We start from the raw sequence: 27,747 nt of genomic DNA on the forward strand, positions 1-27,747 counted from the left end.
TTTTACATGAATTTACACTTTAATAAGTGTAAACAATAAGTGAAATTGCTTTTTGTTTAAATATTTTATTATTACAGCAACTATATTATACTATTAGAATAAAGCATTGCAGATACCCATAAGGAGTATAAAACAACTAACATCTATTCATGTCAAATTCTCCAACACATACTAAAGAAGATAAATATAAATTAAAACATTTAAAAAGTTGGAAACACTTTACAATAAGGTTTCATTAGTTCACATTAGTTATTGTATTAACTAACATGAACTAACCATGATCATTACATTTGTTACTGTATTTGTTCATCTTTGTTAATGTTATTTAATAAAAATACAGCTATTCATGGTTTATGTTAGTTCACACTGCATTAACTAATGTTAACAAGATATGTTTAATGTTTAATGAAGTATTAGTAAATGTTGAAATTAACATTAACAAAGATAAATATATGCTTTATAAGTGCAGCATATTATTATGTCATGTTTACTAATGTAGTTAACTAATGTCAAATAAAATGAAACTTATTGAAAAGTGTTATCAAAAATGTTCAGTTTAAAATGAAAGATATAAAAGATTAGACTGACTAAAACTAAGAAAATTTACTTTTTGCTTAATACTTTTATTTTTTCATATCAGGAGTACCCTTTACAAGGGTGTCACCAGTGAGCTGCCTGACCTCTCAGTCCTACAAGTAGCAGAGGCGTATAAGGACTTTGCCAGTGCTGTAGCCCCTTTGGTCTCCACTATCGGGATGTCGCGTGATGATCCTTTGGTGGATTCTGCCTTTGGCAAAGTTCAGTATGGAAGTGTGCTCTCATACCAGCAGCCAGCAGCAACAACACGCAATATTAATCACCATCAAGATGCCCCAACACCGCCACCTCTGCCACTAGTTGATTACAGCCTTGACACTTCTGTTTGTTTGTTTGTCCATAGTGAACATGGACAACCACACATGAGGTCACTAGCAGTAACTTTGGATATGGCACACAAGATAGAGCATGCCACCAAAGAACAGAGTGGATCGCTTGATTGGCACTCTGTCCGAAAGCCCCGGGTAACAGCATCACGTTTCAGGGAAGTTTGTCATGTGCGTGGCCAGAGCTCAGCTGAACATCTGGCTGAAAGAATCTGCAAGGGAACTCGCCAGACAGCAGACATGAAGAGAGGTCTTGAAATGGAATCTGCTGCAATTGAGGAATACTGTCTGCTGCGAGAAGTAAACTACCACCCTTGTGGATTCTTAATTCATCCCGATGCACCTTGGCTGGGGGCCTCTCCTGATGGGATTATTTTTGACCCTAAAGAGCAACATGTTTTTGGTCTTTTAGAAATCAAATGTCCAAATGTTAAAAGTTACGTGGACTGTCCTTACCTTAAATTTAACAATGGCACACCAGAGCTGAAACAACAACACGCATACTATTGGCAAGTTCAAGGACAAATGCTGATCTCGGGAATGGACTGGTGTGATTTTGTCGTTTATGCACAGGATGACATGATGGTCCAGCGCATCTACAAAGACATCAAAATGTTTCAGAACATTCGAGAGAAAGCTGACCATTTCTTTTTTTACTTTTACCTGCCAAGATGCCTACAGATCTAAAAAAGAAAAAAAAAAAAGAATCATTTAATATTGTTTTAATGTATAATTTTTTATTTTTTATTTACAGATCACTGTACAGGAAATGTTTATCAAAGTTATTTCTATTTACATGTTTACATTCCTGCATTGCAGGCTACACTGTACAAAAGTTATTCTATTTATATGTTTACATTTGGATAAAAATAAATCCAAATTTAATTCCCAACCAATGTTATCTCGTCTTTAATCCTTTGCCCATGCTTTTACTAAGGGGCCATTCTGGTAATTTACAAGGAGGCAAGCAACTGTGTACAGCTGGTTGATGCTCCCTGTGATGGAAAGAGGGATGACTGTGTCGAACAGCTTGTGTTGCTTCACCCTGCGGATAAGACGCTCAACGTGGACCCTGAGCCGAGCTATGGACTGTGTCTCCCTTACCTCATCAGCCGACATCTGTTCCCGCTTCGACAGGTAAGCAGGTCTGTAGACTTTGCATGACACGCAGTCATCAACAAGAAAACCTTTGTCGACCATTATCGCCATTCCAGGTTTCAACAGAGACACAATCCCAGACTGCTTAAAAAGCTCTTTGTCACTGACAGAACCTGCATACAGGGATGACACAAAGGTGATTGTACCATGTGGTGCCATGCCGATTAATCCCTTGAAGGTGCAGTGGGACTTGTAAGTGGAGAAGACTTCACTTTGAAGCAGGAGAGAGGATGGAGTTTGGCAGCGCAGCTCTGTGCAGTCGATCACCACTTGAGTGTCTGGGTAGTCCTGGAACTCATTGGGTAGATGAGCCTGGACTTCCTCCTCTGACATCCAGATGCGGACAGACCCAAGAACGGTGTACAAAAAATTGGCCCAGGTTGTAATAATTCGGCTAACTGTGGACTGATGGATGTTGAATCTATGGGCCAGATCCCGCTGTGTTAGGCCAACTGAGAGGTGTACCATGAAGAGGAAGAATTCATCAATGGGCTGCAGAGACTGACCCTGTAAAAATAACACTGTTTGCATATAATGTGTTGGCTAGGCTTCCACTAAAATGTAAAGTTAAGTTTTGTTCTTCTATTTCTTTATTTACCCATGCACTGCTTGTTGTTACAGGTTCACTCCTTACTGTAGTTGCTCTTGCTCTTGACACACGAATCATGTTGTGGGATGCAGGTTCAATGAGTTTCCAGAAAGTCATTAAATGGCTGTAAGTCATAAACCTAAATGAGATGTAGGACATGTTTTAAATGTATATAAATCATAAAATCACAAACTAAAATTAGTTACTTGAAACATATGTAAGAATGATACCGTAAACTAGTGTTATTTATTTATATATATATATATATATATATATATGTATGTATATGTATATGTATATATGTATATATATGTATATGTGTATATATATATATGTATATATGTATATATATATATATATATATATATATATATATATATATATATATATATATATATATATATATATATATGTATATGTGTATATATATGTATATGTGTATATATATGTATATGTATATATATATGTATATATATGTATATGTGTATGTATATATATATATATGTGTATATGTGTATATATATATTATATGTGTATATACATATATATATATATATGTGTATGTGTATATATATATATGTGTATGTGTATATATATATATGTGTATGTATATATATATATGTGTATGTATGTATATATATATATATGTGTATGTATATATATATATATATATATATATATATGTATGTATATATATATATATATATATATATGTGTATGTATATATATATATATGTGTATGTATATATATATGTATATGTGTATATATGAATATGTATGTATATATATATATATATATATAATATAGGGGTTTAAATCGTACCTAGTGTAGAACCTTACATCATCATCGGAAGCAGCAAATCGCCCCAAACAAAACCTTTGATTGACCGACAACTCCTCCACCTGTCTCATTAGTCGATCCACCTCTTTACGGAGATCCTCAGTTTGAGTGAGTGCGTTATCAACTGCCGCGGGTTCTGGAACTGAACAATAATCATGTTCCAGATGCTGAGCATCCATTGGCAGAGGATCCTCATCCACTTGAGTGTAATCCTCCCTTCTTTGCCATACCCCGGTGCGCCTTGGTTCAGCAACGGAGTAGCCGTTCCACTGAAATAAGGTTGGTACAGCTCCCTTCCTCAGCATGCGACGCGCTTTAGGTTTCGATGGCTCGATCAGGTCACCACTTATAAAGTGACGACTACAGACCCTTGTATGAGATGTGATGTTAAATCGCTCACGTCGAATACTGTGAATCCACTTTCTGCGTGTTTCTTCGTCCACAGGAAATGTGTGGAAACTCAGTACAGAGTTAAACTTTGAGGAGGCCACACATAACGGGACACAACAATGTTCAGCCGAACTACTGTCTTCACGCCGTTGATATTTAAACTTTTTGGAAGCCATTAGTAATGCTTAACTATACTATACTATACTGTACTATTCTATTCTATTCTATACTATACTATACTGTACTATTCTATACTATATTATACTATACTATACTATACTATATGTGTGTGTGTGTGTGTGTGTGTAATATAAAATAATACTTAAATTATAAATCGCTGTCAAACTAATTTTATGAATGAGTTTTGCCGGTAGTACACTTCGCTGTAGAATGAGCTAAGCGGAAGTAAAGACGCGGTCTGAGATTCTACCGGAAATACGTAAGCAAAGTTCGTGCATAGAGTCTATTAGTCCGGTGATGTAGGACTGCACGCGACTGCTCCTCCAAATCAGTGAAGGACATGTAATCATTTTTAAGTGTACCGATTGAAAGGACTGTTTACATGAGACGTTATCTAAACCGATCTGATGTTTACATGTGATGACTTTCAATCGCAATCATTTTGTCACATGCAGTTTGTCTGCCGCATCAAAAATGTCGCCGCTGTTTTCTCCAGCAGCTGAATGTGTTAACTGTAGCCATAGCAACTCTTAACGGCCACCAGGACTAATACAGTATTATTTATAGCTATTTGTTGTAAAGTGTAATAATCATCCCAGAGAAAAAAATCTTCTGTCAGGCGCAGTTAAAGTAAAAACTGCCCGGGGCAATATACGTTGTGTCATTACTCCAACATTATCTTCATAACTCACGAAATAAAAAGTTTACCCCTCAGAAAAATTTACTTTCCTCTCTTGTCAACATGAGCGCGGCGCGCGCCGTGACGCCGTCACGTCATGTAAGGACACACACTTAAAAGTAATCGGTCAGGTCGTTTACATGGTGAAAAAAAATTAATAACGAGTATGGAAGAGATTCAAGCTGTGCTGCTTTTGCTGGTTATGTATAGGTTTACGAGGTAATTAACAACGACAGAAAAGAGCACTAATATGCAGATTCAGCAGCATGCAGCATATTCAGAAAGCTTGTAAAGCTAGATTTAAAATGACAATATATTATTATCAGCTATTACGGACATTGAACGTGAGATGGCTGAGACGACCGCGCGCCACCAGACAGAGAGCAAGACTGATATTTATTGAATGCAGAACGAACCTCGCAAAAGACTTTTAAAAATGCCTGTTGAACTTAAAAATGCTGCGTGAGCTCAACCAATCAGCATGTTCAGCGCCCAAGTCCCGCCCTCGAAAGTTCCTGAACTTTGAAAAAGTACTACCTCGCGAGCAGGGCCGTTTGGAGGGGGAAATATTTACCCGGAACTTCATTTATACCCTGGTTCCTGCGGTCTAAACACACGAAGTACCACCCAAAGTTCCTAGTTCCTGGGTAAAGTTCCTGTGGTGGAAACGGGGCTTATGTATTTTTTTACTGTTTGGAAAGTCATGGAAATGAACAAAAATCCAATTTGGTGTAGTCTCCCATTCACAACTATAGAAGTTTACCTACAAGATGAAGGAGCTCCACTCACGTTTGTCCCTTTTCTCTGGGAAAATGGGACAAGCATCTGCACCTCGCAGCTCAGGGCCCGCGAATGCCGTGTTCGGGTCATTTGAGGAGCTTGAAGAGCTTATGGCCTGTTCCACAGAGACACTAGATTCCCCTTGTGGTAGGTTGGACATAACTGTCCAGGTCCCATGAGCCTTCAGTTTCTCCTGGATCTCCATAATGAGTAGTGGTACCTAGGAAATCTAAGTCCACTAAAGGAGGAAGAATCCTGGTAATGTTCAGGGCTCATACTCACTCTCCCAGTTTAAATCTAGATTAAAGACGCATCTATTTAGCCAAGCATTCACACATAATACATCTGTGAGGCATCATCATTGAAGGTTCTGACTCTGCTGTCCAAGCCACTGTGTACCACATCTTGTTTCAATGGCAAGGCATTTGCAAAGAAGGGAGAGGGAAGGGAAATAGCCCGCTCACACTCGATGTCCTAGAGCTAAACATCCGAACCTCAGGCCGCGGTCGAGGGAGGCCTAGCCGCCTCGGGCGCGCAGCGGGGGAGTCAAACGGTTTTAAAATACCTCTTCAAGAGGGAGTACATAGCGATATTCGCATTTCGAAGTGCCCTAGGCTGCCTCGCGTGCGTAGGTAGGCCCATATACATAAATACATTATATATTATTTTATATAGCACTTACCATGCAGGTCATCGCTCGAGTAGAGCGAGTGCACGGCGGGGCAACGACGAAACTCCATCATATAAGTTACTTCACCAGTTAGGAGAAAGATGCTTAAATCCAGTTTTTAAGGGTCAGAAAAATCGCACGAAGGGAGCATTGCTACCGCTTCATGAAGGCAGAGAAATCTGGAGAGAAGATGGCACGCGAGCCAGTATAGCTCAAAGGTGATGAGCTAGAGGGGCGGCGCTGCGCCATCAGCCAATGAATTGGCGTGATTCTATAAGGGCTTCAGACAATCTGCACGCCCAGGGGCGTATCCCAATATGCGTCATTCGCAGCGTCGAGTGAACCTATGAAAGAGAACAATTAATCGGCTCAAGAAGACGGCGACGTGATCCATCGTGGTCCTGCAAGCTGAGACGAAAACCAGGTATTTCTCACAAATGATGATATAATTTTCGTAAAGTTGCTAATTAGTACACAGGGTGCAGTATTTGGTTAAATTTTGATTTTGGAGCGGTGCAAACAGTATCAAATTACAAACGCAGTCTATCGTACAGTTTGAAAAAATGGCTGAGGATGCTACTATTGGTGCAGAAATGGAATATGAGACTGTAAAAGAGAAGAGAAACTTAAACGATACCCACTTGTATGCCTGTAAAGTAAAAAACGGAGGAAGTTGTGATTCTTGTCCAAACCCACCAACCAAAAATCAACCTTCCAAAAAGCAAAAACATGTTGCCTCATCTGCCAAAGAAAGTGAACTCTCCTTAAAGGGTTAGTTGATTTCATGAAAAATGATTTCATTAATTACTCACCCTCATGTCGTTGGACACCTGTAACACCTTCGTTCATCTTCAGAACACAAATGAAGATATTTTTGTTGAAAGCTGATGGCTGAGAAAGGCTTCAGAAAGGCCTCCATTGGCATTCAGTACATTCCCACTGACCCACTGACAAGACCCATAAAGGCACTAAAGACATCGCTACAAAGTCCATCTCACTTCAGTGGCTGTACAATAATTTTACAATGCGACGAGAACAGGTTTTGTGAGCAAAAAAAATCAAAATAATGACTTTATCTGCAAAGATATTGTCTTCCGTGTAGGTCTCTGACGTGAACTCACCTGGAACTCACGCGATATCGGCGCTCCTCCTCTTCCGGGTCATGTATTCGCTATGATTCGAACGGCGGAGCTGCGTCATATTCTCGCGTATGCGTCGAGTTCACGCCAATAATTTGATGGATTATATCGTTATTTTGATTTTTGTGCACACAATAACTATTTTCGTCGCATAGTAAAATTATTGTACAGCCACTGTAGTGAGATGGACTTTGTATCGACGTCTTTAGTGCCTTTATGAGTCTTGTGAGTGGGTCAATGGGAATGTACTGAATGCCAATGGAGGCCTTTCTGAAGCCTTTCTCAGCCATCAGCTTTCAACAAAAATATCTTCCATTTGTGTTCTGATGATGAACGAAGGTGTTACAGATGTCCAGTGTTTGCAAACTGTGATAAAGTTTGCAAACACTGTGATAAAGCTATGATAAAGTTTCGCAAGCGTCACCACAGGAAGCAGAGTGTCCTACTTCACGTCTCCGTTTGCAGCTCCTCCCCGCCTGCACGCGGCTACTCTCGCCGATCGGATGCAGCCAGCCACTGTCCAACACACCTATTAGGGTTGGGATAGGTGTAGACATTAATAAAACACATCTGTTAAGTAGCAAATGTAATTTTATCGTGAGATTTTGCCGCACATCCTGCACTGCTGTACCCCTTCACAACTCTTCTTTGTTTTTAGTGTATTTCTGTGGCAGAATTACAGCGCCACACACTGGCCTGGCATTTATACTGCATCGTTTGGAGTCGGTTTCGGTGATCTCTTGTGGACGCAGATATTTCTTGAAACGAGGGGGGGGGGGAATCAGATTGGGGAAAGTTCTGGCTTCGTGTGAACAGGACCAACGTTTCGTCCACACGGATATCCGGCGTTTTGGAAGCATGAATCTGATATTTTCTAAAAAAAAAAAAAAAAAATGAGGCTTCGTGTGGACGGGAAGTCAGGAACTAAGACAAAAGAACATGTGACAGAATCAAAACACAACAGAATACGGAGCCCCGCACATGACATGCAGGAAAATTCCGATCTTTCATGTACTCATACTCTTGTGTAATCGACGCACCATCCTAAATAAACCAAATAAACCCGTCAAAGTTATTCAACTAATTATACAAATAAAATTTATGAATTAGGTTTTAATTAATTCTATAAACTATAATACTGATCTGCCAACATTGTCGCTATATGATAAATTAAAATAAGCTGATAACATCACTGTTTTCTCCAGAACAACTGTACAGCCAAATCTAATTTTGTTGCAATATTGTCCTGTTTGACACTGTTTGACAATTGTCATTGTAAAAGCGCTATATAAATAAAGCTGATTGATTGATTGATTGATTGATTGATTGATTGAAAAATAGTAGGCTAAATGGTGTGCACGATTTACTAATTTGTACCTGCGATTTTCTAAATCATGCACACAATTTATAAATCGAGGAAACAAAGTAGTAAATCGTAAGGACAGTTTAGCAAGTTGAGGGAATGGGTAGGAAATTGTCTACAGGATTTAGCGAATTGAGGGAACGAAATAGTTGTGTGCATGAATTATAAATCGAAGGAACGAATTAGTAAATTGTACACACAATTTAGCTTACTTTTTTTCCCCTCTTACAAATAATGTGCACTTGTGCAAGGCTCTGTAAATTGTATACACCTGTGGCCATGGAAGTGATTGGAACACCTATTCAATTATTTGGAGGAGTGTCCCAATTCCTAATGTCCGAAACCTGTGCTGCGTTTTTTGCCTTCTTATACTACATTCTAAAAGTATGCTAAAGGTCTACTTAACCGTCGGACTAACATATCCGTCATGTCTGTAGTTTTTTAACGCTTTTTATCCGCGTTTGTACTTCTAATCGAATCCTCGTCCAACTCGCAATGGGTTGTGGGCAATATCAGCCGTTAGAGTGCCCACTGATCCATACTTCGAATTCGGACCGGAAATAGTAAACCATCCGGGTATCTTTGAAATACCCTTATTAACATACTACGATTTGGGACATACTAATTCTATTTTCGAATACTACTTAGTATGGATAGTATGCGAATTGGGACGCAGGGCTGGAAAATGCTGCCTTCGCAGGGCACATATGAAGGCAGGAAGGCGTCAAGCGATCCCCTTGCCTTCTACGGCGTTAAGTGATGTCAGTATAGGAGCACTCACTTCCTGATGGCTGAGCGAACTGCGCAGGCTCAGACTGAGCTTGACGACGTAGATGTGATGTGACGTGAGCCTCCTGTCTGACAGCTGTAGGTCTTCTAGTAGTTGTGGAAAGTGAAAGCTGAATCACGTTGTTTAAATATTTTCTCCCGTTGCTTTTGGCTCACTATGGGCTTCTCCCCATTCTTCCCCCTTGACTTTATCAGACTTTATGTCTCCACGTCCCCCCGACTGTCTCATAGACAGTAAAAGATTGTCTGCGAGCGTCTCCTCAGGTCTATACGGTAATTTCTCAGCAGCTGTGCGACAGAGTCGCGTTGGTTATGACGCAATCGTTAGCCTATTTTGACAAAAACAGCTTCTACGGGGCGATACTGTAAGATACAAGGTAACAGAGCCTTTTATGCATTGCCGTGTTTCTTTAGAAATAAACAATGGACAAATGGAGTCTTTAAACGTCTCAGATGTAAAGTTATTCAGTGTCAAAGTGACTCAAAAATGAATGGGAGTCAATGGGATGCTAACAGCAGGTGATGGCTTGGTTAGCAATGGCAGCCCCTAGGGGTGGAACGCTTTCCGAGCGCTAGATTACCCCCTTGATTCAGTGACAGTTGAGCTGGGGAAAAAAGATGACGTCCGAAAGTTGTGATTGCTGGTCAGTTTGTGTGTAAATGTATGTTTTTTTTACCAATATTTTCCACTTCTGATGTCATTTCTAGCGAGAAATGACTAATGTAGTAATGTTTTTAGTTCTCACGAAAGCTCTCTCTATTTTGCTGTAGATCATTAAAGTGTTACACTGCCTTGTAAGTCTGTCTGAAATCAGTTTCGTGAGGTGCCTTCGTGCACAAAACGCTGCCTTAAGTCATTGTCTGATAAGGCAGCAAGGCAACGAGTCAGCTGTCTAGCTTTTTGGATGCAGGCAGCCATAGTGTATACATTGAATGGCTTCATCACACTGTCTCCTCTCCACCAGTCAGCTGGTCTGTGTGTGGTGGGCGTTGTGGCACAATATGGCTCTGTCGCATCATCCAGGTGGATGCTGCACATCGGTGGTGGTTGAGGAGATTCTTCCCCTTAATCATGGTATTTCTGGTTTTGATGGTTAAAGCAGCACTTGGCAACTTTTGCTCTCGGGGTCCCCCTACAGTTTGGAAAAAATAATGTCCTCAACTACTGTCGTAAGCTCTGTCATCCTACAACAGGGGATGCCATCGCGTGTGCATTTGTTGACATGACAACCCTGATAGCCCTGAACTAGTGATGCGTGGGTCGTCTCATAACCCGCGGACCCCGTATGTCTATTTAATGGTCGCGGGTGCGGGCGGGTTGTAAAAATATATACAGTGGTGCGGGGTGGGCCAAATAACTTCATAAAAGTGGCGCCGCGGGTTGGTGCAGCACTAACAGTTAACCTGAACACTGAGGAGTTCACATGCAGGTGTTCTTCTGGCGGCGCGTGTGAAATGTCTTCATCCCAGGTACAGTCAGTGGCATATGTTTCAGCATGTCATATGAATATAATTTCATGGGTTTTATTTTTTTCAAACGCCAAATAATCCCGATGCTCACGTTTACAAGCCAGCGTCATTATAGTAGTCTGTTGGTTACCGTTTTACAGAATCTATGATACTTCAGTTCAATGTTTGAGTGGTAGGTAATCACCATAACAAGCAGGACAGCATCGCTCGGGCACGCCTCCTTCAGCTCACGCCGACGAGCAAACGCTGGTCCAATGTTGATCCTCGTCCTGCCTTTAATCCCATCACTTTTTCGTTTCTTCTTATTGCTTTCCTCCAACAAAACCTTTCCTTTCTTATTTGTCTCTGCTGTTTCGGACATGACTATATTATATGACGAACAAAGTTAGGCTCGCACGTCCGAATGTAAGGAAGTGTGTGTGTTGGTGGAAGTGACGTATATGCTGTAAAGCAGTCGAATTTTGTAGTTCTTTTTGTTCTCGGGTTACTACCCGAAACCCGAAGTTTAAAAATACGATTAAAAACGATACAGACCCCATCAGGCTATGGCAGACGTGTCATTCAACCTATTGTAAGTCGATTTATCATCACAAGAGTCTTAAAAAATATATTATGAAGGTTGAAAAGTTACCTAGTGCTGCTTTAATCCAGTAAACCAAATTAACCAATTAAACAAAAAGAAGTTGCTGCTGTCATGTTTAGTAAAATAGTCTGAATATAAACACTTTATAGATGTAATTTGGGATGAGACAAAAACATGGTTTAGAAGTTGGATTCATGATACTCGCTCGCTCATCTTAGCATCGCGGATAACCGAAATGGGCAAAGAGGTGGGATGTGGGCGGAGCTTATGTGACGCAATGACTAACAGACAGAGGATAAATGGCTAACCACCATAGACAGTAAAAGAAATGGACACAGCGATCCCATAGACTTCAACGGCGGAAAATTAAGTCAACTAGAAGCACTCACTTCCTGATGGCTGAGCGAACTGCGCAGGCTCAGACTGAGCTTGACAACGTAGATTTGACGTGAGCAACCAGGCTGAGAGTTGTAAGTCTTCTAGTAGTTGTGGAAAATGAAATCTTAATCACGTTGTTTAAATGTTTTGTACCCGTTGCTTTTGGCTCTCTATAAGCTTCTCCCCATTCTTCCCCCTTGACTTTATCTGACTTATGTCTCCACGTTTTTTCTGCTGTTTAGTTGGGCATTTTAGCATGGGGCTCAATAAGATTCTGCTCCCTTCTGGAGCCTGTCGAGGAATTGCAGTTTAAATTACTTCTGTACTGGCTTCAACAGAAACTGGGGGAGGTTTCCGCTTGGGAATAACACATGAATTACAGCTGTAATTACATGCAGGGTTAAAAAAAAAAAAGAAATATAAGTAAAATGTCAAAACATGTATGTATACAACACGTGCATTGTATCAAATTATATAATCTTTCGTTACATTTATATAGTGCTTTTCTCAATCCTTAAAGCGCTTTATATGGAAGGGTCGAGGGATCTCCTCAACCATCAGCAAGTATCCACCTGTCCCCATCACTATACTGAGGCGTTAGGACCCACACAGACCTACTGGTCTCACTAACACCTCTACCAGCAGACACCTAGTTTTCCCAGTAGGTCTCCCATCCAGGTACTGACCAGCCTTAACCCTGCTTAGCTTCAGTGGGAAACCTCTCTTGAGCTACATGGTGATATAGCTGCTGGATATTGGCATAGGAAATTATTCATTTAAAATGGGACCTACATTTTGAACAAAAGTTAAGTCTTTAAAAATGTACATTTGAATTCAGTATAAACACAAATTATCTTCCTGTATAACTCAGTGGAGCATGAAACTAGCAATGCCAATCTCATGACAATAAAGTTAGGCTAATAAATGTGATGTACAGTATAAACACAGACTTTCTGTTCTGAATAAGTTGTGAATTATCAACCAATCTTTGATTTATGGAAAGAGATATTTAAAATGACATTTAAAAAACAAACATGAGTTTTGGTTATTCAACAGTCGTGACAATAACACGATAATGTGGATGTATGATGAGATTATTTATGCTATGAACAGCCCTCAGATATTTGTAATTCAGAAATATGAAGCTGCTTACTGAAACAGTGGCATCATACCTTTAATCAATAAATATATCTAAACAGATGTATTTACAATAATAAAAATGAAAGAAAAAACATGACAAACTATACAGACTGCAAATGAACAGAACTTTAGATTACCGGTAGTTAACTAACAAATATCAGTAATAAAAATCACTTTTTGACATGTTTGGCTTTCCATGACATCTAAAATTATTTAAAAGAATGTAACATCAGTGAGAAACCACAGGTTTAGAGAAAAAATTATGAAACAAGGATTTTACAACAACTTTACATTTGTGACAAACTGCTCTGACGTCAGTAAAAAATAAATAGAAAAATGATGACGTGTGAAAGTAATGGTAGTCTTCTCACAAGAGGGTTTTAATTCTTAAATCAAGATATGGAAATGTACTCGATTTGTGCTGTGTTTGTGTTGTGGCGTAAACTGTTTCAGTGTGTAGAGACGGTTATGTTGAAGGAGGCACAGCTGAGGCACTAGGGCTGTTCAGGGGTTCAGTCTGTAGGAGCTGGTTTAAAGTAATGTCATGCAGCAGAACTGTGTTGGTCTCTTTCCACTCCCTGAATTTACTTGCAGTGAGAGCGGAGTCAGCCAGTACATGCTCCAAAGTCAGAAGATCTGCTTCTTTAGCCTAAATCAAAAACAAATTGTTTTTGTTAAAATTTTGTGGTTAACAATAGATTGTATGATATAATACAGTGTTGTGTAGGTGTATGTAATACATACAAGTTGGAGGAACACAACATTGGTCAAAAATAACATGGGTTGATAAAATGTATATTATTTACTAAAAATTTACTAAAAATGACTAAAATATGCTGTATCAGTCCAACTGTGTTGGTAGATTCTGGAATTGACATAGTTCTGCCAAGTGTCAGTAACCTTAAATTTCAAATAATATTTGATTAATTTTCTACCATCACTAAAAACTGAAGGAACTAACGCATAAGACAGCTCTGTAAACAGAAAAGATATGGTGTCAGCAACTCGTCTCAAAAGGCCTGTTCACACCAAGCATAAAAAATATTTTTTCTACGTAAATCCTATTCAAATCAAGTTTAGTTGGAAAAGAAGAGCTAGAGGTAGCAGAGCTGAAGATGTTGAGGTTCTCTTTGGGAGTGACGAGGATGGATAGGATCAGGAATGAGTACATCAGAGGGACAGCACATGTGAGATGTTTTGGAGACAAAGTTAGACAGGCCAGGTTGAGATGGTTTGGACATGTTCAGAGGAGGGAGAGTGAATATATCGGTAAAAGGATGCTGAGGTTAGAGCGGCCAGACAGGAGGTCAAGAGGAAGACCAAAGAGGAGGTTTATGGATGTAGTGAAGGAGGACATGAAGGTAGTCGGTCTGAGAGAAGAGGAGGGGATAGGACTAGATGGAGGCAGATGATTCGCTGTGGCGACCCCTGAAGGGAACAGCCGAAAGAAGAAGAAGAAGAAGAAGAATGAAACAACCAGCAAGAATCACTACTGAAGATGAAGCTGCTGTTGTTTTTGTAAAACGATACTGTATATACAGCTCTGGAAAAAATTAAGAAACCACTTAACATTATGAAATCAATGTTAAGTGGTCTCTTAATTTTTTTCCAGAACTGTACAAATTTGCACTATTATCTACTTTTACTACTGGCATAACTCTGGTCTCTAAGTCCTCTGAAAATATCTTAAATAAAATGGACGGATATAATACCCATGTGCAAATAATCACTCCTTAAATATAAAGACAGAGGTTTATTCCTGCAACTGTTCTCTTATATGTGTTCCATGCGCAAAAATATTTCTTAGATTGCATCATGTGTGTAATTTGATACTTACGACTGATCGTGCCCAAATGCTTCAGTCTGTGTCAGTTGCGTTTAGTCTGTGTTTACAGTCAGCACTTAAAATCATATTGTGTTCAGTTCAGTCTTAATGTTTCAGCCTATAGGCTTAAATTACAAATTACAATGCTTTCTTTTTAAAATATGTCCGTAATTAGTTGATACATCATATGCTGTATTTTGTATTGTAATATGTGTTTTTCTCATGTTTTTCCATTGATATATAGAGGAGAGTGGGTTTTTCCCCCACATTAATTTCCCAAATTAACCTTTTAAAATATAATAATAGAATTCGTTTTTGAAATTTGAAATTTTTGAGTTTGACAACAAACACACTGCAAAATACAGCTATAAAGCATAGTTAAAAACATAATAATAATTTCTAAACATTGACTCTGAGTCTTTATTCACCTCTTTCTCATGATAAGTGTAGAATATAATAGTGTAGTTCTAATAGTGGCTCATTGTAATGCAGTGTGACAACATGCCCCACAACTAGGATTTAAACCCGGCTCGTGTCTTCTGCTGTTAGATCAGTATTGAAGAACTATCTCAACTGTTAAATAACAGATATACAATAACATCAAATCTGTCTTATTTTAAATAAACACAAAAAAATAAACAAGTAAGAAATGTTATTTTGCAATGGTTAAATAAATGTTGAGCGAAATCTTGCAAAGATTTTTACATTTTGGTGCATTTTTTCTCCAAATAATTTTATGACAACTAGTAAATACACTTTTCATCATCCTGGCATGTGTGAAAAAGTTTTGAACTGTCTTGTAATATGGACACATTAGCAGGTGTGTTTAATTGGGGTTGGAGCTGAACTTTGCAGGACAACTGTGTTTGTTAAAGTTTGTTGTGTGTGAAATGCATGGCCTAGAAGCCAGCAATGTTAGATGGATGATAATACTGCTGTCCAGATCAGGTCAAGGTAATCAAATCTCAAAATATAATGCGATCTCATGCTTGGTGCTATATGTTTCGGTCTAGGTCTAGACCTTTCATTGCTGATTTGTTTAACAGTTGATGAACAGGGCTTAATACTCTTACAGACAAAACTAAGATTTGAAGAAGAACATTTTTCATCTTAGAAAAGGTTTATCTGAACGTCTAACCTTTAGAGTGCTGTTGAGGGTTCTGATGAGATGTATCTTCTCATTGAGCTTCTGGTTTTTGCAACGCTTTAAAAAGGAGGTTCGTAATTCCCATTTTGACGATGGCGTCCACTCGCCCGTTGGAGACAGGCTTGCTCTTTTCAAATGCAAGTACAATCTTTCCATCTCATCATCAGTTCCTTCCTGTCCATCTAGAGCTATTAAAACAATTACAACTTTTATAGCAATAATTATGTTTTAACCTAAGCAATCGAACTTCTGTGAACGTTTTGTTATTGATAAAAACAATTCTGATATGCTCCAAATTGATCAATAGTCATGACACTGGCTGAACAATGTCATTTCCTATCATAAATCTGTTTATGGTGTTAAATTGGTTTCCCAACGTGCTTACTTTCAGGTCTGGTGTCATTTGTGGTCAGCAGTGTTTCTGGTTCCTCTGGCTCTGTGGATATTGTCATAGGTGTTGTTCTTGATGAGCATCCAAAGGGACCTTGAGATGGAGCAGTGATTTCACTGCATTGGGAGGTGTCCTTTATTGTGGGGTTTACTGTATGGACCACAGCAGAGCAGACCACTGTTTCCCCAGCAGAAGGTGTGGCCTGGGAGACAAGGTCCAGCCAAGAGCGTCTATGCTTAGCCAGAGAGGAGGCCGAGCTGTGGGAGTTCATTGTGCTGACGGGAGAGGATAGGGTCCCAGTAGCTTCACTAGGAACAGGGGAGGAATATGGAGGAGGAAGGCTTTCCTAAATGCGAAAGATACATCCGAGTGAGACAGGAACAGTGGCATACTCTATTATAATAAATGTCTGATGCAAATGTCTTCAAACATAGTTCCTCTAGATCAGGGGTGTCCAATCCTGCTCCTGGAGGGCCACTTAAGTTTAGCTCCAACACACCTGCCTGGAAGTTGGTGATCCTAAAGATCCTGTTTCATTAGGCGATCCTGTTTAATTATTGCCTAGAAATCTAGATGCACCCTGGCGGCAGCAAATCTAATCTGCTGCGAATGTCGTCTAGCAACTCTCAATACACTTCTGAGATGTAAAAACCAAACTCTGGCCAGGCCAATTACATCGTGTATAGATTCGGTGGGTGGGCTTAAAATAATGACGGTAGAGTGGTGTTCTGCTTGTAAAAGTTGGCGAACGGCGGTCTTTCGAATCGGCTTTGTCCACAACTGTGGAAGATTTGAGTTCAGGCTAGTTTAAGTATGGCAATAGCTAAACTCTGGGTGCTTCTCAATTGAAGGTATGCACATGACGTCACCGCCGCCCAGAGTGACTGCGGTTACACCTAATGAGTGGCAAAAAGACTTATGCGCAATTGGTTCTCAACATGAATGCTCAAACATTTTCCTAAAACAGGAAAGAGCTTTGAGATTGACTGTACAAATAGATTTGACAAGAAATATTAACCTTTCCTTTTATTAATTTGTCCTCATTTTCCTTCCTTGCATCCTTCCCTCACATCCTAAGGGGGATGAGACGTGAGGAAAGGAAATGAAGGTTCACAAATTAGAAAGGAAATGCACCCTATGTCCATCTCAATCAGCTCCCTAGCTCGTGAATCAGTATCATGAACACGAATTTGAGCATTGGCTCACCACAAGTTGGGACACTGAACACTCTATTTCCGGAGACATGACAACATCCTCATTGTTTCTACTGGCATTATTTTTTGAAACTTTGATTACAACATACCTGCAACATTTCAGCTGTAAATTATTTATAAATGTTAGCTAGATTATGTTCAGTACCTGTCTAATGATGAACTGTATATTTAGGCTGAAATCATCTGGATAGTGTCCCTCCAGGAGCAGGCTTGAACACACCTGTTCTGTGTCATAATGGATTTGTTTTATAATGCCCTTCTCTTCTCATAATAGCAGTGAATATTACCTTTAACCGCAGTGATGGTGACTAAAATAAATATTATAGATGGCGAATTTCATTACACAAAACTTATCACAAGTGACATGGCATTATATAATGAGCAAGTCCAATCGAGGTGTAAATTCAGTATAAATTCAACACCCTAAAACACAACTGTCAACCATAATCTTCTGCCGTGTGAATGCAGACAGTGTGAAAACAGGTTGTAGATCATTTATTAATCTTTGGCAGGAGGGCAAGGGCACATACGTTGTGCTTACACAGCTGTGAACTTGCCTGGTGTGCAGCAGCTGATGAACTATTCACAATTGCTACAGCTCGGGTGTGGTGCTCTGAATACGGTGGAGGAGGTGTGTCGGTGGACTCCTCGTGATCACTGGCCTCGCTGTAGCATTCTGTGCAGGAGAAAAACAGAGATGCAAGCAAAAAACAAACAAAAAAAAGTAAATAAATAGATGAATATTCTAAAGAATATTTGTAACACTAGTAGACTTAAAACTTACCGGCTGTATGACCCTCTGTGGGTTCATACTGAATAGACGCCAGGCCAAGTTTATTTAACCATCTGAAATAAAACATTTCAATAAATCACCAACAATGACACACAGGACAGTCAAAATGAATGTGTTTTTACAAGCAACTAATTAAAACTGTAACACAATTTGTTTTATAAATGAAACATTTGATTTAAAGTTTCCTTCATCTTCCTTCACCTTCCAACCACATGCCTTCTCTGAAAAAACAACAACAACCCCCAAAGACGGGTCAGCCAACTCAATGGGTGCGTTTACATGCACCCCAGTTAGCAGATAACTCATAAAAATCAACTTATTTAAAGAACCTGTTTCCCCATTTATATGCAAACCAGACTGAACCTCTTCTGCTTCTGCTGTATGAGATGAGAACACATCTTTACAATTTTCTGGGTCTTAAAAGAGTCTGCATTTGTGATATATGTCCTTATGTCATGCAAAACGCTAGCTCGCTCTGTCTGGATGCATTTAAATCTGCTCCGTTTGCGTTTTTTTCACCTATCACACATGCACTCTTCAATAAGCCGACAGAAAGCAGGTTAATTGCATTAACATGCAGCGCGAAATCGGGCTAAGAGGCAAAAAACTACCTTTCCCGACCGGTTTATGCTTTTACGTTTATGACCTTACTCTGATAAACCGTTAACGTGTTAACATGACCATGTTCATTGTCGCCTTGTTAGGCATAATCGGGCTTAAGAACGTGCATGTAAACTCACCCAAAGCCAGCAAACTCAAACATGCAAAATGACTGAGAGTAGCTCCTGGTAGGGTCTCAATGGCAAATTAGTCTCAGGTGAGAGGCCAGACAAAAAGTGATTCAATAGAAACATTAATAAGTGATTTGAAAGTTATTTAATAAAGAGAAAAGAGACAAAATCATGACCAGAAGAGGGACACCGGGGCCTTCTCCTGGAGCCAACTCTTTGAAAGGATCTCAAAGGCGAGCACCTGGTGGCCCGGCTCTGGCTCATGGGGCTCAGTTAGGCTCAGCCCGAGTGAATAGTGTGTGACCTTCTGCTTGTGGGCTCAGCACCCGCAAAGAGAAGCTGAGTGGTCCCACAAACACAGGATACTGCAACATCAGCTGGATATAGTCAAAACTTGCTAACCTTACCTGGTGATAAATACTGGTTGTGAAAAGAACACATTTGAGGATCTTCTGAACCCTGAGGACATGCCCTCAAAAGAAGAGGCAGGGTTAGAGGACTCGGGAGAGTCATCACCCTTTTTTTTTGTGGAAGTCACTAAGGTAGTGAAAAAGTTCACTACCTGGCCAGGGGTGGACGAGATTCAATATACTAAAGAGTAGTGCCTTGAGATTGAAAGACAGGTGCGGTTGTTCCCACATTTAAGAAAGGAGACTGGAGGATGTGTTCGAATTATCCCTATCCCGTAAAATGGACCGGAGAATGGATGGATCAGAGCATGCTACACGTTTAACATTAAGTCCATGTTATATCATTTACTTATTGCAAAATTAAATAATAAAAGATGGTAATAATATAACACATTTATTCATGTGACATCTAGACAAATTGACAAACTCAATAATTACACATATAATTTTTTCCCTTAAAAGGCAACTGAATGTGTTAATCTCTATCAGTAGTTTATACAACACATTACTGTAACTACTGTAAATACTACCATGGATGTTACTCAAAGAAAAGTTTTTGTTTTCAAACTGTCAGTGGGCTTACAGGTTCATGTCCTCATTGCTGTCAGCTGCAAAGTAAAACATCATGACTTTGGGGTGGCAAGCTTTGATCGCACTGTGAGAAACAAACAACAAAAAACGAGTGTAAAGGGTTGTTCAGTTGAAAAATGTATTAGAATCATGATGATGGAAAAAAAAACAGTAGCTGAAAGAACCATATTATATTCCACTTAAATGTCCTTTCATTTGGAAAACAAATGCTCCACAATTAAAGAGATTACTTACTATTTTTTCTTACATTCCATTGCTCTGTCAATTACAAAATCAGTCAAATTTATGAAGCCTTCTGCTTTTTCAGCCTTGGAAAAAAACACACACGCAAAATGAGAAAAACATTTACATTTAAATGCTTGGTACACTGTAAATTTTTTTTGTTGGTTTTTGTTTGTTTAACTTAATAAAGTTTAGTAACCTGGTTGCCTTAAAATGTTGAGTTTATTGAAATTAAAAATTTGAGTTGATACAATGAAGAAAATTTGTTTAATAAATAGAAACTCAAAATATTATTGTATCTGAACCACATAAAAAATTTGATAAATCATGAAAATAGCACTATTTGGCATGTTTCACTGCATCATCAGAAATAAAACACACACAATTACCCAATATGCTTACAAAATCTTTTAATAATATTTTAATAAAGGTTGTTGAATCTCAAAAAATGTTCATGGTATTAACTCAAAATTTTAATTTCAATGAAATCAAAATTAAGGCAACCAGGTAACTTTTTTTCTAAATATTTTTTTACAGTGTATGAAAATATGCTGTGTGACCTTAATAAATAATATACAATTGATAGAGAAAAAATAAAGCATGATAAGAGGAGGGCACATAAATGGCATTCAGATACTCACCTCTGGATTTGTGTACCAGTACAGAGAGGTTTTCTTTAGCACAAACCAATACTTTTTCCACTTAATACCAAGAAATCCTTTCCCCTCTTTCTTCCTATAGAGCCAGCCCTCATAGTCCACTGGGTCCAGATCTTTGACTGAAACTCTCCTTCTGCTCATTCTTAGACTGCCTATATGGACAAATGTACAAATATCACAATAAAACAGAAATGATGACACAGGAAATTGATCATATTTGATCACAACTTTGAGTTGTTTATGCAGTGCCACACACACCTCCACAATCCTTCTTTTTTGACTTCTGTCTGAGAGACACCTGAGGACAAATGCATGTGAAATATATTGATATTATCATGACCTCGGCATGTCTTGTAATCATGGTTTCTGGCACTTTCACAATGCAGACAAAAATAATAACATGAATGTACAATAGGTTCACAAGAATTACCGGATTGTACTCATCAGTAGCCATACGGGGAGCCAGAGAAATGGGGAAAGAGGCCTAGACAGAATACAAAGCAGACACATTCAAAGTGATCATTAGGATCAGTTTCACTTTATTTTACAGTCCTGTTCAATAACTGCTAATAACTAGGAACTAACCTGATCCCTAAACCTAACCTTAACCCATTTTAAGTCCCAGTAATTACTTTAGTACCTTCTTGGGTAAGTACACTGCACACGCTTAAAAATAAAGTGCAAACAAGCCATTGCAAGCCAAGTATTCAGACTATCTGTAGCATCCGATACATTTTTTGCACTTTTGTTACGTGGCAGCCTAATATGCCTAAAATGCCTGGGTTTTTTCCAGACCATTTTACTCTGCAGATCTTCTCAAGCTCTGTCAGATGGGATGGGGACTGTTGGTGGAGATATTCAGAGATGTAAAATTGAGTTTAAATCTAAGGCTCTGACTGGACAACTCAAGTTTGTTGGGTTAAGGTCATTGTCCTGTTGGAAGGTTAACTTTCAGCCCAGTTTGAAATCCTTAGCGCTCTGAACCAGCTATTACTGTGATTTCATACTTTGCTGCATCCACCTTTCTTCATGACCAGACCAGATATTTCGTAGGTAATGAGCAGTGCCTAGTTATCTACAGACATGACGTTTAATACTAAGGCCAAATTTCTTCATCACAATTTGAGAGTCATTTAGGTGCTTTTTTGCAAATTCCAAGTGGGCTGTCATGTCTCTTCATCCAGGAGAGGCTTCCTGGCCGCTTTGCCATAAAGCCAATATTCGTGGACTGCCAGTGATGATTGTCTTTCTGCAAGTTTCTGTTACCAAGGCCCTTCTTCTAGGATTGCTCAGTTTGGCCAGATGGACAGTTTTAGGACGAACCTTTGTTCCAAATGTCTTCCATTAAAGAATTATGCAGGGGCCACTGTGCTCTTGTACTCTTTAATGCAGCCGAATTATTTGTAGCTCTTCCCCAGATCTTTATCTCTACCAAGCGGCAACCTCCCCCAGTTTCTCTGTGAGGGGGGTGATTTTTTTTATAACTCATTCGTTTACATTATATAAAGCAGGGGTCCCCAAACTCGGTCCTGGAGGGCCACTGTACTGCAGAGTTTAGCTCCAACCCCAAACAAACAAACAGCTAATCAATGCCTTCATAGGACCTAGTAAGACCTAGTAATTGATAAGCTGTTTCAGGTTTGATTGATTGGGGTTGGAGCTAAACTCTGCAGGACAGCGGCCCTCCAGGGGACCCCTGATATAAAGCCTTAAAGTTTTGCATAATTAAGGGCGTGGCCACTTTGAGTGACAGGTGGATAGCCATTTATCCGCTGTCTGTTAGTTATCGCGTCACCTCTGCTCCGCCCACGGCCCGCCTCTTTGCCCTTATTTCTGTTATCAAGGCGTGACATGCTGCCAAGATTGCAACGGCCGGCTCGTCTCTACTTTACACTTCAAAACTGCTTTTCAGAATCATATGGGTGACGTCACGGACAATACGTCCATTTTTTTTTACAGTCTATGGTCTCGACACGATCCTGTCCCTGAGCTCTCCTTTGATCACATGGTTTGGGGTTTACTCTGATGTATTTTCCGCTGTTAGACCCTGTACATCTAGGTGTGTGTTTATCCAGATTTTGTCCAATCAATTGAATTTGCCACAGATGAACTCCAGTCAAAGTGCAGAAACATCTAGAAGAGGATCTAGAGAAAAATGTAATGCACCTGAGATAAATTCTAAAGGTCATAGAAATGGATCCAGATACTTAAGAGTTCTGGTCAGAATTATTGGCACCCCTGGTAAATATGAACAAAGATGGCTGTAAAAAATTGTGCGGCATGGTTTATCCTTTTGATCTTTCATTCAAATAATTCACATTAAAATCTAACCTTTCATTGAAGTAAAAAAATTGAAAATTTGGGGGTCACATTATGCAATCAATGTTTTTCTCCAAAATACATTGGACATACAGTAATTGGCACCCCTAGAATTTTCCATGAGTAAAGTGTATTCCCATTCATATTTAAATTTTTTGCACACCAATTCTCCAACCATGACTTATAAGTATAAATATGAGGAAGCACAAAGGCCAAATTCCCTTAATCATTCATCACAATAAGTAAAATAATCTAGTTCTGATGTGTAGCAAAAGATTGTTGAGCTTCACAAAATCTGATACAAATCTGCCTGGAAGAGGACGTGTGTCTATATATTGTCTTAATGCGCGGCAAGCAGGAAAGTTTGAGTGGTCAAAGACTCTTCAAAGATCACAAAAGGACAATTGCAGAGATTAGGTGAGTCGTGGGGTCAGAAACCCCTACATCACCACATGTTGTTTAGGAGGGTTTCAAGAAAAATCCTTCTTGCTCATCCAGAAACAAACTCCAGCATATTCAGTTGTCAGACACAACTGGAAATTCAAAGCTTTTTGGCAGCAAAACCCACCAGATGGGTTTGGTGCAAACAGGGATAAAAAGTAGCCCATGACCACAGTTAAATATACAGATGGATCTTTAATGTTGTGGGCCTAGTTTTTTTTTTTGCTGGAGGTCCTGGACATCTTGTTCAGATCCATGAAATCATGGATTCTAGCAAATACCAACAGATAAAAATCTAAACCTGACGGCCTCTGCTGAAATTTTATAATGGACCTTGGATGGATCTTCCATCAGGACAACAATACAAAACAAACAAAATTCTCTATTGAGAATGAGTGGCTGAACTGAAGAGAAGAAGCATCAACATGGATCTGGGAATCTAATAGCCTGACGTGGTCATACTCAATTCTAGTCAGAATATGAGTCTGATACTGCTCCATTGGGCTGTGATTATGAGGCGTTTTTCAACCAAACCAGGAGAGACCTCGATTGGATAGACCTACAACAAATCAGAGCAATGAAGCGACGCATAAAATTAGTTGTCAAATGTCAACAGAGCTCAACTGTACTGTGTTGCCAAGTCCGCGGTTTTCTCAAGGGTTGTTTTCTATGTCCGCGAGTTGAAGTGACCTCAATTATGTGATATATAGACCCAGAAATGTGAATTTTAGCAGGCAACCTTGCCAAAATAACACACATTTTACCCCCAAACGCCATTTTTTCCAGAACATTAATATTATTTTTTTATAAATGTAGATTTTGCTTTGTCATTATGGTGTATGGAGTGTAGATTGATGTGGGGAAAAAAAACTATAAAAAAATTGATCAAAATATGGCCACCAAAATACCTAACATCATAAATAAACAACACAGGCACGCAAAACTCTTCAGAATGTCGCACCATTAACAGGCAAATTATCTCTGCTTTATCAACCTGAAAAAAAAGTATTCACAATAAAGAAGCTACGAAAAAAGTAGAAGAGTTTAATGACTTAACATTAAAACTGACCGTGGAAAAAGATGCAAGCTAAATGAAACCTATTGCTCAATTTTCCCCAACGTTTCAAGTTCCTCTTTCAGGTTTAACAGAATATTTAAAAGAGCATTTTCTTCACATGCAAATATATCATTCAGTTTTAGATGTTTCACACCTGATAATCATCCAAAAAAGGTTTTCTGCCACAGAACAGACACAATTTGTCTATATTGTAACCATAATAAACAAGACATTAGGCTAAAATAGTGGGTCTTATGAAGTGACACTACATGATTAAAGTGTCAGAATCTGATATATCTAAAAATATATATATATATTCTAATAATTATTAAGATGATTAGATGAGAGCATTTTGAAGAGATATTTTAAGCTCTTCAGCATGCAGTTGATAATAATACTTTTTGAAATAATTTTTTGTATACAATAAATGTAGATAATATATTAATACTTTATCTGATTTACCTGTTCACCAGACTTGACCAGGTGGAGTGTGTTTTTACACTCTGAAATGGCATGTAACTGTCCTCCTACCACGATCAATATTAAGTGGCCGAGCACACAGCCAGACAATTTCAGAGAAAAAAAAGAACTTCTGCTTGCGCAAGAAACATTTCAAAACATTCTCCACTTCTTATTCTCCACGAAAAGGGCAGTAAACACGATCACATGAAAGCTGATTATGCATTTCTAAAAGCATTTCTAAACTGTCATTGACAAATGGTATCACATGAAATAGAAGTGAACTTCTGAATCATTCAGTGTTATGTGTAGTCTCTGGTGTAGTCTCTGCCGCCACTGATTATAATATTCATGCATGACTCAAAACATCACCTTATGTAACAACCAAGAACCGTTACTGAGTGAACTCTGGTTACTGTGTTAATATAAATGCAGTAGTTGTTCATTGAAAAAAGCAATGGATATCAAAATCTTCATCTACATTCCTCAGAGCGTTATTCCTCAGAACAAATGGCAAGTCCAAAACTTCACCAACAGAAACTCTTTTAAAAAACACATTAATCATTCATACATCTAGCTCAAAAGCACAAAAATAGACAATTTCAACATTCCCAATGTGAAACCATTACCAAGACAATACAATTTTTACAATTTCAAACAGAATGTTCAACAACTGTTTTGCCATGACAAAACTAAAGCAAACTGAACAAACAACAAAAACATTGACTGTTTGTGGCTTTTTAAATTAAACAGACCATTTTCATAAATTCAGTATAAGTAAACCTCTATTGTGGGGAAGGGAAGACTGCAATAGATCTAATGTTTGCATTCCTATTGGCTCCAACAACAAAAATCCACATCCAACACAAATAAATAATAAGAGGTAAATGACATCAGTCAAGCAAGCTGCCCAAACTATCATTCCATATAGCAAACAACGTCATAAATATAGATTACAAATATAGATTACAATCCACCATTAAAATGAAACATTTAATTATTCTAGCTGCTGTGAGAAAAGGATATAAAATGATCCGCGACCTGCAGCATCCTCACATGCAATAGCCTCCTAGCCAGACTCCTTTATGTATGCCGTGACATAATTACGCAAAGACAAACAGCGCCATGCACGAATTTCCCACAAAAAGCTACAGGTCCACTCAAAGTATAGCACATTATTACAAGTTTACCATTGTGAATCGGGCTAAGGAAAGGAGATCGTTTTAAACACTGGCGTGTTATGTACTCAAAAATTTATTTTGGATAATTTTTAACCAAAAAAACTTTCCTTAAAGGGTTACTTCACCCAAAAATTTTAATTCTCAATAATTACAGGGGGGCAAAAAAGTATTTCAGCCACGAATTGTGCAAAATAAAAATATGAGAGAGGCCTGTCTCTGATGAGAGAGGCCTTTTCATCAAAGGTACACTTCAACTATGACAGACTGAATCCAGAAAATTACATTGTCTGATTTTTAAAGAATTTATTTGCAAATTATGGTGGAAAATAAGTATTTGGTCACCTACAAAAAAAAGCAAGATTTCTGTCTCTCACAGACCTGTAACTTCTTCTTTAAGAGGCTCTTCTGTTCTCCACTCGTTGCCTGTATTAATGGCACCCGTTTGAACTCGTTATCAGTATAAAATACACCTGTTCACAACCTCAAACAGTCAGACTCCAAACTCCACTATGGCCAAGACCAAAGAGCTGTCAAAGGACACCAGAAACAAAATTGTAGACCTGCAGCGGACTGGGAAGACTGAATCTGCATTAGATAAGCAGCTATATAAGCTCAGTAACACACAACGCCGACAGGAACTCAGATCCTGCAGTGCCAGACGTGTCCCCCTGCTTAAGCCAGTACATGTCCGGGCCCATCTGAAGTTTGCTAGAGAGCATTTGGATGATCCAGAAGAGGATTGGGAGAATGACATATGGTCAGATGAAACCAAAATAGAACTTTTTGGTAAAAACTCAACTTGTCGTGTTTTGACAAGAAAGAATGCTAAGTTGCATCCAAATAACACAATATATACTGTGAAGCATGGATCCGTGTAAAGAAAAGAATGAATGGGGCCATGTATAAAGAGATTTTGAGTAAAAACCTCCTTCCATCAGCAAGGGCATTGAAGATGAAACGTGGCTGAGTCTTTCAGCATGACAATGATGAGTGGCTTCGTAAGAAGCATTTCAAGGTCCAGGAGTGACCTAGCCAGTCTGCAGATATCAACCCAATAGAAAATCTTTGGAGGGAGTTGAAAATCTGTGTTGCCCAGCGACGGCCCCAAAACATCACTGCTCTAGAGGAGATCTGGAGGAATGGGCCAAACTACCAGCAACAGTGTGTAAAAACCTTGTGGCGACTTACAGAAAACATTTGACCTCTGTCATTGCCAACAAAGGGTATATATATAT

General features: G+C 38.9%; 2 protein-coding genes across 5 annotated transcripts in view; both read right to left on the reverse strand.

The window, feature by feature from the left end:
- Positions 1-1,666: 1,666 nt before the first annotated feature.
- LOC137090766 (uncharacterized) lies at positions 1,667-4,077 on the reverse strand. The gene is made up of 3 exons (XM_067454717.1): positions 3,494-4,077; positions 2,680-2,809; positions 1,667-2,588 (listed from the first exon to the last, which is right to left on the reverse strand). The coding sequence occupies exons 1-3, from the start codon at positions 4,075-4,077 to the stop codon at positions 1,833-1,835; spliced, it is 1,470 nt and encodes a 489-aa protein (XP_067310818.1). The 3' UTR covers positions 1,667-1,832.
- A 9,013-nt stretch (positions 4,078-13,090) lies between these two features.
- LOC137091585 (connector enhancer of kinase suppressor of ras 3-like) overlaps positions 13,091-27,747 on the reverse strand; it is a 105,118-nt gene continuing 90,461 nt past the window's right edge. For 3 of the 4 annotated variants that reach the window (XM_067456154.1, XM_067456153.1, XM_067456157.1), the window contains 10 exons: positions 21,486-21,539; positions 21,314-21,353; positions 21,038-21,207; positions 20,409-20,482; positions 20,167-20,238; positions 18,434-18,495; positions 18,207-18,325; positions 16,430-16,781; positions 16,036-16,232; positions 13,091-13,721 (listed from right to left, as the gene is read on the reverse strand). In XM_067456154.1, coding sequence (XP_067312255.1) covers positions 13,539-13,721; positions 16,036-16,232; positions 16,430-16,781; positions 18,207-18,325; positions 18,434-18,495; positions 20,167-20,238; positions 20,409-20,482; positions 21,038-21,207; positions 21,314-21,353; positions 21,486-21,539 — 1,323 coding nt within the window. In that variant the 3' untranslated portion in view covers positions 13,091-13,538. The remainder of the gene's footprint in view (positions 13,722-16,035; positions 16,233-16,429; positions 16,782-18,206; positions 18,326-18,433; positions 18,496-20,166; positions 20,239-20,408; positions 20,483-21,037; positions 21,208-21,313; positions 21,354-21,485; positions 21,540-27,747) is intronic. The other variant, XM_067456155.1, reaches the window with a different exon arrangement.

This window comes from Pseudorasbora parva, chromosome 10, assembly GCF_024679245.1.
Source record: "Pseudorasbora parva isolate DD20220531a chromosome 10, ASM2467924v1, whole genome shotgun sequence".
NCBI classification, from domain to species: domain Eukaryota; kingdom Metazoa; phylum Chordata; class Actinopteri; order Cypriniformes; family Gobionidae; genus Pseudorasbora; species Pseudorasbora parva.

Coding starts and splice junctions, on each gene's coding strand:
- LOC137090766 (XM_067454717.1), bottom strand. CDS start 4,077: ATGGCTTCCAAAAAGTTTAAATATCAACGGCGTGAAGACAGTAGTTCG. Junction 2,810..3,493: donor GATGTAAGGTTCTACACTAG/GTACGATTTAAA, acceptor CATCTCATTTAG/GTTTATGACTTACAGCCATT. Junction 2,589..2,679: donor TAACAACAAGCAGTGCATGG/GTAAATAAAGAA, acceptor TTATTTTTACAG/GGTCAGTCTCTGCAGCCCAT.